Raw genomic sequence first — 10,407 nt, forward strand, 5'->3', positions numbered from 1 at the left:
AAATACACCGAAGACGATTTTCACGAGCGGGCAATCTTCAAAGTGTGCATGTTGGATGTGATCGATACCTCTATAAAAGGAGAGGCAACACAACTACCAATTCAAAAAAAATCGAAGAGACACCATTCTTCGAATTTTAAGAGCTGGATTTTCCTGCGTAAAGTTCGTCAACACTTTTCAGACGCAATCTCAGCTTTTCAAATAATGTGTGCAACTTTGTCAAAGATCTCTGACAAAGTTGAAAACGCGTGGAGTTTACTATTCCAACTAACACACTTTTACCGACAAACGTGGGTGACAAAGCCGCACCTGCACCACTACCTGCTATTAAAATCCCTGTATATGTCAACATTCATCCTCTATGGGAAGGCACACATCCAAAACACATGACTCTTCTTCTTTGCCAAGAATGCAGCTGCAACCAAGCCTCTCAATATGCTTAGTTTTCTTCTTCCCTGAAAACACCTCTTCAATCAAGTCTTCAAAAGCAAACGTATCTCATATCATCAGGGTCGAAAGCAAGAGTATCTCATAGCATGTCTTCTCCCTGTCCTTTTCTTTGTTTTTGTTTTTCCCTGTAGGTCAAAGAAAAAGAGAGTAATCAGCCAACACTTGGAATCAACCTTCCGACTTGGAATCGACTGCCTGTAAACCCCTTCCCTGATTGCTTACCTAGCATTGCTCTCAAGTACTCATCTTTAACCGTTGATGTACTTCCAAAGAAGACACCAGATCTGCTTGGAAAACAGATGAGGCAAGTGAAGATGACACATCGAAGCATGTTGAGACAAGCGCAACAAATACATGTGCTGATCCATCCGCTACTTCTTCAAAAGCAAACGTATCTCATATCATTGAGGTCAAAAGTAAAGGTATCTCATATCATGTTTTTCCCCTGTCTTTCCCTTTGCCCTTGCTCTTGCCTTCAGGACAAGGAGAAAGAAAGCAATCAATCGAAACCTAAAATCAAACTTCCGATCTGGAACTTATTGCCCAGAAGCTTTGCCTGGTTGTTTACCTAGCACCGCTCTCGAGTGCTCGTCTTCAACTGTTGATAGGTCTCGAATTCCCTCAGTGAATACTTCAAGACAGTTGACATGATGTCGACTCTTTACACTGAAGCTGCCAAGCATGGATGAGTCGTTGAAAAGTGATGCTCTGAAGGACCATTTAAAGGCAAAGGGTTGCACATCACTTCGGCTATGCAAAAAAAATAAGCAGAGAAGAATGCAGCACAATGAGCTGGAACAAATCACGGTAGCATGACGCCCTCCCCTGCAGAACCGCATAATCCAAATGAAGGAGTTTAAGTCAAATCCAAGCTCGACATCGTTGTTCTAATCAAAGAGCTTGAGAAGCCTCAACAACCTTCCGCTGGCATCGTCGCCAAAGAGCAAAGCGTCACCGCGTGACGCCATCAAATCGCCAGCACTTCTTCAAAAGCAAAAGTATCTTATATCATCAAGGTCGAAAGCAAGAGTATCTTACGTCATGCTTTCTCCATGTCCTTTCCTTTGTTCTTGTTCTTACCTGCAGGGCAAGGAGAAAGAGAGCAATCAGTCGGCACTTGGAATCAGCCTTCCGATTTGGAACTAACTGCCTGGAACCTCTTCCCTAATTGCTTACCTAGCGTTGCTCTCGAGTAGTCGTCTTCAACGATTGATACACTTCCAGAGAAGATACCACATCTGCCTAGAGAACAGATAAGACGAGTGACAATGAAACATCAATCTTGTGGATCGTCAGCAAACGCAACAACTTCACGTGCTGATTTATCCCCTAACCCTCTTCAATATGAATTGGAAAGATTGAAAAAAGAAACAGGCCATCAGCTCCACTTCGTGCTTGCCTGCCATGTATCCAAATCCTGAAACCGTTCGTGGTCCTATTTTCATTTAAGATCAAGCCTCGATGGCCCTTGAAGAAATCACAAGTCTGATTCAAAATCAAGTGTTCACTACCCTTAAATCAAATTCAGCTCTAGATAAAAGGAGTAAGTTCAGACCTTTGGAAGAGACCAGAAAACCTTCCAGCCCAATTAAAAAATTAAGCCTGTGGAAAATCAACGATTGGAGGAAACTAGAAAATCTTCCAGTCGAATTCAAGATCAAGCCTCGACGGCCTTTAGATCAACATCTCCATTAAGGGACTTCAAAACACATCTTCTACACGTGACAAACACATGTATATGACGTGCCTTGAAGTGGGGGCATTTGTAGACATCGAAATTTCAGTGAAATAAATGTTGACCAATGCATTAAAATTACAACCTTTATTTATTTCACCTACATCACACAATCATTTCACCTACAAACTCCACTCATCTCACCTACAACATCCACTCACTTCACCAAAAAGAAAGGATGGTGATGATTCATTCTCAAAGCCTATAAATAGGCTTCTCCATCAAGGGTTAAAGGGGGAGAAAGAAGACCAATTGACATCACACCAAAACCTTGAAGCTTTGAAACTCTCAAGCTCTCAAGCAAATCCCGAAGGATCAAGAAAGCCCTCTTCGTTCTTCGTCAAATCCTCCTTCAAGATCAAGCCCCGATGGCCCTTGAAGAAACTTCCCTCAACCTTCAAGATCAAGCCCTAACAGCCCTTGAAGAAAGTGTTCATCGTTCATCATCCGTTCATCCTAAGATCAAGCCTCAACGGTCCTTTGGATCAACACCATCAACAAATCCACACACCCGTTCTTCAAGATCAAGCCCAAAAGCCCTTGAAGATCCGTTCATCCACCGTTCATCCTAAGATCAAGCCCCGACGACCCTTTGGATCAACAACATCAATAAATCCGCATAACTGTTCATCCCTAGACCAAGCCCCGATGGCCTTTTGGATCAACAGCCCATCCACATATCTACATTTTACGAAGATAGAATCAGAGGATCAAATTGTAAAAGAGATTGTAACCCCAAAATCAATACAAAATATATTTTGCACACGTGTTCTTGTTTTAGGAATTTTCGTGTTTACAATATCGCAGCGTTCGAAACAAAATTGCAAAATATATCCTAGCTTTCAAAACAAAAAAATTAAACAGCACCACTTCAGTGCCTAAAAATAAATAATAAAACAAAAAAGTAGAAGAAAAGTAATTTTACGAAATAAAGCTATTTAACAGATACCAATCATTGGTGTCTCATTGTTGAAGGCCACCGTTATCAGTGGCATCCCACTGTAAAGACACCAAAAAATAATAAGAGTGAGTGCTTTATATCTATAGCCACCAATTGCAAATGGTGTGCAAAAAATGGTGTCCTATAAGCATAATTCTAGTAGAGTCAACGGGATCTGGAAGCCGATCATTTCGACCAGTTGAGTTAATTCTCCTTCACGGCGATATGCGTTTATTACTTTCGCTATGATGATAAATGCGGCAGCATCGAGAAGGCCAAGCGCGAGGTTCTGGTGTACATTACAACCATTAGGGTATCTTAGTGCCATGGTACACAAAGTCTCAATACTGCATCTTCTTACTACTCAAAAACAAAAACAGAATAGTAATAATATTAACTGATTTTTGCAAACGATAAGATAATCTACACCAAATCTATTTATGGTTAATTTATGTGCTTATTTTTTTGGGACTCTTTGTCGCGTACATTTTGTAGGAGATAGAAGCTACTGAATGAGTGGATAATCTGCTTATTGATCTGTAATAAACTACAAATTTAGGTGAGAAATCAAGTGTCTCCTTTCTAAACACTGCCATTGTTTCCTCCTTCTTAAGATTCTAGAATATTAAGTGTTTCTTTGATATTCATTTTTTATTTTTGTTTCTAGTTTTCATTTTTCGCCAAAAAAAAAACCTTGTTCGGTAGCTCAGAATTGATAATTGTTTGAAAGTTACTATTTTGGAACTTAAGAAATGAACATTTTATTAGGGTCAAATCTTGAATTTGAGGTCATAGAGTGAAAGTGCATGTGACAAGGAGTTCGTATTGTTTTTCATTGAATGAGTTTTACTGTAAATATTGTGTCATTGGTCTCGTGGCTGTTATGAAGGTCCCAAGTGCACTATTTACAACACTTGAGCGGTCGGGTCCAAGGCAAAAGGTCCTAGATATCTGATTTTGATAGTGGAATGCAATGCATGTTTTGTTACGTAGAATTGGTAATTAAAGGAAAAGAGAAATGGTCTGTGGTTTTGGGCAAAAGTTTTCAACGGAAAGTAAATTAAAGGTAATATTAGTAATTACTCAATGATAAAACTGCTTTAGCCTCTTCTTGTACTTGAATAAGTGTTCTTGAAATGACTAAACTTTTACACGGGGATTATTATGGCGAATTGGAAATGGTAATACGGAAGATTTTTGGATTGAGAAATGGGCTAAATGTGGTATTTTGCTTCATCATGCTAGCTGCCCACTCTAAAACGATATGCTGAAGGCTACTATAACTGATTATTGTTACGGTAATGGTTGGGATATTGGTAAACTATTACTTGTTTTACCAAAGGAGATTGTTGAACAAATTCTTAGCATTCCAGTTGGTTTTTGTGCTTTTGGCTAATAGTGTATTTGGAGTGGAACAAGTGATGATAAATTTTTGTTAAATCTACTTATATGTTGGCCATTAATTCTATTGGTTTTCCTAATATGCAAAAAATCATTTGGAAACTTCATATTCCTCCAAAAGTTCAGAGTTTCTTATAGCTGCTCTCTCTTGATAAGCATTTAATTAATGAACAAAGGTTGAAAATGAGGTATGACTGATAACCATGAGTGTCAAAAATGTACTTGTGGCTTTGAATTAGTGGCTCATGCTTTTAAAGATTGTCCTAAAACAAGAGAATTTTGGTGAAGGATGGGGATGTATAATCAAAGTCCGACCACATTAATTTTCATGATTGGCTTCATGTAATCTCACCGATAAACCTATCATATTGGGTTGGGGGTGGGTTATAGTGGATGTTAGTTTTTTCCATTGCTTGTTAGATTATTTGGTATTGACAAAATAAATTTATTTTTAGCAGGATTTTGCAATGGAGTTTTCTTTTTAAATCACTGCTTCTAATAATGAAGAGAAGGGAGGCTGCCGTATCCCTAGTTGTTGAAAATAATAGAGCAATTAAAGGGATCACCAACCACTCATCTACACCTTTTACCTTTTAGTGACAGTTTTGATTTTATAGTTGGGATTTTTCTGTCTTTCATGCACCAAAATCACCATTGATATCTTATCATCTTTGTCTTTATACACAAAAGTCATAAAAAGCCGATGAAATGCTCTTTGATGTGTATTGTCGACATGGCACTTCGTGGTTGGATCAACTACGTGTATTTTACTAAGTGGCAAAACTCAACCATATGACGGGGCATGTTCATTCAAGGGGCTCTGATGGAAATTTCTTAATTTTTATTGAAAAACAAATTCTAATCAAGGAAAAAACAATGAGTTAGTCACTAACTTGGTATCAAACTTAACAAAGTATAGTACGCCTTTGTGATTTATGGGATTTATGTGGGTCGGATATGAGATCTTTCACTTACAAGTGAAAAGAATACCACTAAAGGATAACATTAATTGTCATATTTTCCTTACTTATTGGAACATAAAGTATGATGTTGGCATATCATTCAAGAAAGTTGGGATTCTATCGTAAAACCAATTGGTAATATAAGGAGTAGCACAATCTCTTATAAGTCCATGCAAGATCTCTTATTTCATCAATGTGGGACTTATTCTTAACAATCATATGAACTAAATTTTCATATTTTATAAATTTAGGCTAAATATTAGCTGTAATTTTTATTTTTTTATTTTTTGAGATGCATTAAGCTCTATCCCTATAAAATTTATAAATTACGAAATGAAGATTCAAATTTAAGTCCAACGAGGGGCATAATGATTTAACTAACTTATCTACGCTTAGGTAGTGCATGATAGGTTTCAAAAACACAATGTTAATTAATTCAAATATTTCAAAAAGACGTTAAAAAAAGAAAGAAGAAAGTGATCCAAATGGGAGTCCACCAAGAAGTAGAGATAAAAATGGCATGTACCTTTTGGAGGGTTGCTTAACCTCCTTGTTTCTTTGTCTTAATATTACCAAGGTAATATCAATTGTACAGCCTAATGATATTTTTCTTCACTTGTAAGTGAGAGGTCTTGGATTTGATTCTCGTCAAAAACAAATATGAACCATATTATTACTAACTTATTGTGAGGTTGAGCCTACCCTCTCATCCCTCTTAATATAAATAGTATCGTTTGTTAAACAAAAAAAAATTCCAATTGTATGATCATGAGATGGCGATATCAAAACAGAACAAATTAAAAGACAAGTCCTCTGTTTTGGCATCACCCAAAGAGCTTTGTTGCAATTCCCACACTTGCCCCCTTCCACTACCAAACAAATCCTCTGTTTGTCTTTGTTAGGGCATGTTTGAATTCTTCTAACCTTTGGGAATATTAACAAGTTTTTGGGCCACATCTGATTCCTTATCCACCTCAGGTCAAGACAAAATTCAAATAAAGTAGGTTTCTTAGAGTTTTTGAGGGACAGAATACTCTGTTTTAAAGTTGGCTCATCTTCTCACAAATTCCATGTTCCACTTGGGAAACAAGGACAACAAATCAATAAGGACAAAAGGACTCCTCCACGCATTGTCGACAACGAAGCCAAAGCCATGAGCTTCTGTCTCTCTTCAAAAACTCCCAACTTCCAATTTTATTAACATCCAAATCTCATAAAAACAGAGCAAAAAAACCCAGAAGAAGAACATCAGCTCTGTGCTCAAAACCCAGAAGGCTGCTTTCCTTGAATTCTCAGGGGGTTCTGACTTCTACTTGGGTTTTTGATCAATTACAAAACCCACCAAGGATTTCCCTCTTCTTTCTTCTCTTGGTTAGTTCTTCTGCAACTAGTTTCTGTCTTCAGCTGCTTCTGTTGTTCTACTTGTGATTTCTCACGCGACTTCTCTCCTGAATTTCATTTGTTTTCTTTGGGAATCTAATCTGATTTTATCATAGGTTTTTTGCCCATTTTAGTCTTTCTAGTAGGGGTTTGATTGAATTTCTGATATTTTTCTTAGTACTGATAAAATCGAAACCCCTTTTTCTGATAGTTTGGGGCCTTCTTCGCATATTTGAGATCATACATTCTATAAATTCTTAGCCAATTAGGTGCTATTGCTGAGGAGTAAGGCCTGCTTTTGTCTGAAAAGCACTTTGGTTATAAGTGCTTTTGTTTGTTGTTGTTGTGAATGCTTGTTTGAGAGTACACATTTTTCTCAAATTGTGAATTCGTGCAATTTGGTTCTTGCATAAACACTAGGAATAGGGTACTTGTTTAGAAATCCCCTGAATTATTCGGCCAACTTTGTTATCCAATTAATTACCAAATCATTCTTGTTTGATATACATATGGCACCAATGTTTCAAGACGAAGGGTCGTCGTCTGCAACTTCATCTCCTCTCCAATGCTTTTCCATGATTTCGCTTTCACCTAGTTTAGGCTCACCATACCCTTGGCTTAAAGAACTCAAATCCGAGGACCGCGGTTTGTATTTGATCCACTTGTTGCTCACTTGTGCAAACCATGTTGCCACCGGAAGCCTTGAAAATGCAAATGTCGCCCTTGAGCAAATCTCCCAACTCGCCGCTGCTGACGGTGATACCATGCAGCGGATTGCTGCCTACTTCACCGAGGCTCTTGCTGATCGAATCCTCAAAGCTTGGCCCGGTCTTCACAGGGCACTGAATTCCACTAAAATATCTTTGGTTTCAGATGAAATTCTAGTTCGGAAAGTGTTTTTCGAGATGCTTCCCTTCCTAAAGGTGGCTTTTGTGCTCACAAACCAAGCTATTATGGAAGCCATGGAAGGGGAAAAGATGGTGCATATAATTGATCTTAATGCAGCTGAACCTGTTCAGTGGATTACTCTTCTTCAAGTTTTAAGTGCAAGACCTGAAGGTCCGCCTCATTTGAGAATCACCGGTGTTCATCAACGGAAAGAGGTACTGGATCAAATGGCTCATAGGTTGACTGAGGAAGCCGAAAAATTGGATATCCCATTTCAGTTCTGTCCCATAATCAGCAAATTGGAAAATCTCGATATGGACAAACTTCGTGTCAAAACTGGCGAGGCTCTAGCTATCAGCTCAGTTCTCCAGTTGCACTCCCTTTTGGCGTCGGATGATGGACTCCTGAAAAAGAAGTCCCCATTAGCATCAAGGGGTTCAAATGGAAATCACTTGCCAAGAGCATTGCAAATGAGCCAAGGCACATTGGGTGAGTTGCTAGAGAAAGAGATGGGTAACGGGTATAGCCCGAGTCCTGATTCAACCTCGTCATCACCGCTATCTTTAACTCCTTCGGCAAAATTGGATAGCTTTCTTAATGCATTTTGGGGTTTGACTCCGAAGGTTATGGTAATAACTGAGCAAGATTCTAACCATAATGGATCCACTCTGATGGAGAGACTATTGGAATCTCTGTACTCGTATGCTGCATTGTTTGATTGCTTGGAATCTACGATGTCGAGAACCTCATTGGAGAGACTGAAGGTAGAGAAAATGCTGTTTGGGGAAGAGATAAAAAACATTATAGCTTGCGAGGGATCTGAGAGGACCGAAAGACATGAAAAGCTTGAGAAATGGATTCAAAGGCTTGATTTAGCTGGCTTTGGAAATGTGCCCTTGAGCTATTACGGAATGCTGCAGGCAAAGAGGATGTTGCAGAGCTATGGTTGCGACGGGTATAGAATGAGGGAAGAGAACGGTTGTGTGTTGATTTCCTGGCAAGATCGACCGCTGTTTTCGGTGTCAGCTTGGAGGTGCAGGAAGTAAAACATGGAATATTGATACTGATCATCGCATAATGTTCGAGTTTCTCGTCTAATCATGAAGAATTTTGTCCAACTGAATCTGTCTGCATTTCATTTGTTCATGGAGGTTTCTTGTGTGTTCATTTTCTTTTCCTTATGTATCTAATTTATTACAAGTGCCGCTGATATTTGAAACAAACACCCTATTAAGTTTTGTACAAAATCCTTTTTTTTGTTTTTCAAAGAACCCAATTAGGACGAAAATATTCATTAGCTAGCCACTTGTCAGGTTCTAATTCATTCTTAGTGCGTGAAGCTTTTTTTTTACCCTTCTCCATTGAATTTTTTATTTTTTATTTTTTGTATTTTGGAGTTGAAACCTCGGTAAGCTAGAAATGCGTTTTTCTGAAGTATTTGAGTTGAAGTGTTTTGTCCCCTCTCTACATCTCTCATCAGCCCATAGACAGATCTAAGATGTCTTTATAAAGGCTAAAAATCGCGTGATGAGAGATGTAGGAAGATTGTAATACAAACAAGTTGCAGGGAAGTCCTATATTAGGCCAGACTTTGACATCAACGACCCCATTATATGTAAAGTCCACTCAGCATTTTAGTGATCGAGCAATAGAGTAAGTGTTAAATAGTTAGTTATTGGGGAGGAGGAAAATCAGTAGAGATCGAACTTGCACCAGGGTGCATAATCACGATTGCTTTCCACTACTCGATAAAGTGCCATATGCAGCTCATTATATACTTTAATCAAAAGATCAAGAGATAATGGGATCATGGTCTCCCTCAATCTTTGCGAGTACTAAACAAGGTAATGAGATTTATTTAATGTAAACGGACCATGTACTGATGTACATTAAACATTACTTAGGGAACAAGAAATACATCAGATATCCACTAATAACTTTACCACTAGGTAAAAAATGGCATATTGCAACTGTTCCTGGCTTAATTTTAAGGAGTTGGAAAGCCAAATGCCTGCTTTAGTTCCATCCGCCTTGTCTGGTATCGATATTCAAAGCATTTTTGGTGATCCCGTTGTATGTGCTTTTTCCTTCTATCCAGTTCTCTTCACCAACAAGTAGAAGAAGCATTTGAAGAGCCTTATATCCAAATTTATATGCAACTGTCCAAGCCAGGATAACATCAACCATATCCTCTTGAGTGCATATTGTTGGGGGTGAGGGATTTTTCAAGTAACATGTGATTTAGCTATAGGTTACTAAGTAAGAAATGTACAATTATAAAATGTTAAATAGTGGGATTTGAACTCATAGAGTAGGATGCTAATAAGGGCTTATTTTTGGGGTTTAATTTCCTGATATCATTCTTCTCACCAAGGAGGAAAATATATAATGTACAAGAGTGATTTACAAGGAAAGAAACATCAAATAACATCTTTCCTAATTACAATTTGATTACAAGGACCCAAATAGGTAACTAAACTAATTACAAAAGGTCAACTCTCCAACATTCCCCCTCAAGTTGGTGCATAAATGTCGTTCAAGCCTAACTTGACAAGAGAGTTGTAGAACGCTTGACTTGCAACAACTTTAGTTAAGATATCCGCTAATTGATCCTCTAACTTTACGAACGGGAATTGAATAATATTCGCATC

At 38.2% G+C, this 10,407-nt stretch overlaps 1 protein-coding gene across 1 annotated transcript; it reads left to right on the plus strand.

Annotated features, from left to right (window-relative positions):
• Window positions 1–6,541: 6,541 nt before the first annotated feature.
• On the plus strand, window positions 6,542–8,994 carry LOC103929549 (scarecrow-like protein 3). Its single transcript, XM_009338764.3, has one exon. It carries the CDS (start codon window positions 7,378–7,380, stop codon window positions 8,800–8,802), a length of 1,425 nt encoding a protein of 474 aa, XP_009337039.2. The 5' UTR covers window positions 6,542–7,377; the 3' UTR covers window positions 8,803–8,994.
• The last annotated feature ends 1,413 nt before the right edge of the window (window positions 8,995–10,407 follow it).

This window comes from the organism of the source record quoted next, unplaced genomic scaffold (assembly GCF_019419815.1).
Source record: "Pyrus x bretschneideri cultivar Hongxiangsu unplaced genomic scaffold, Pyrus_bretschneideri_v1 Contig31, whole genome shotgun sequence".
Lineage (NCBI taxonomy): Eukaryota > Viridiplantae > Streptophyta > Magnoliopsida > Rosales > Rosaceae > Pyrus > Pyrus x bretschneideri.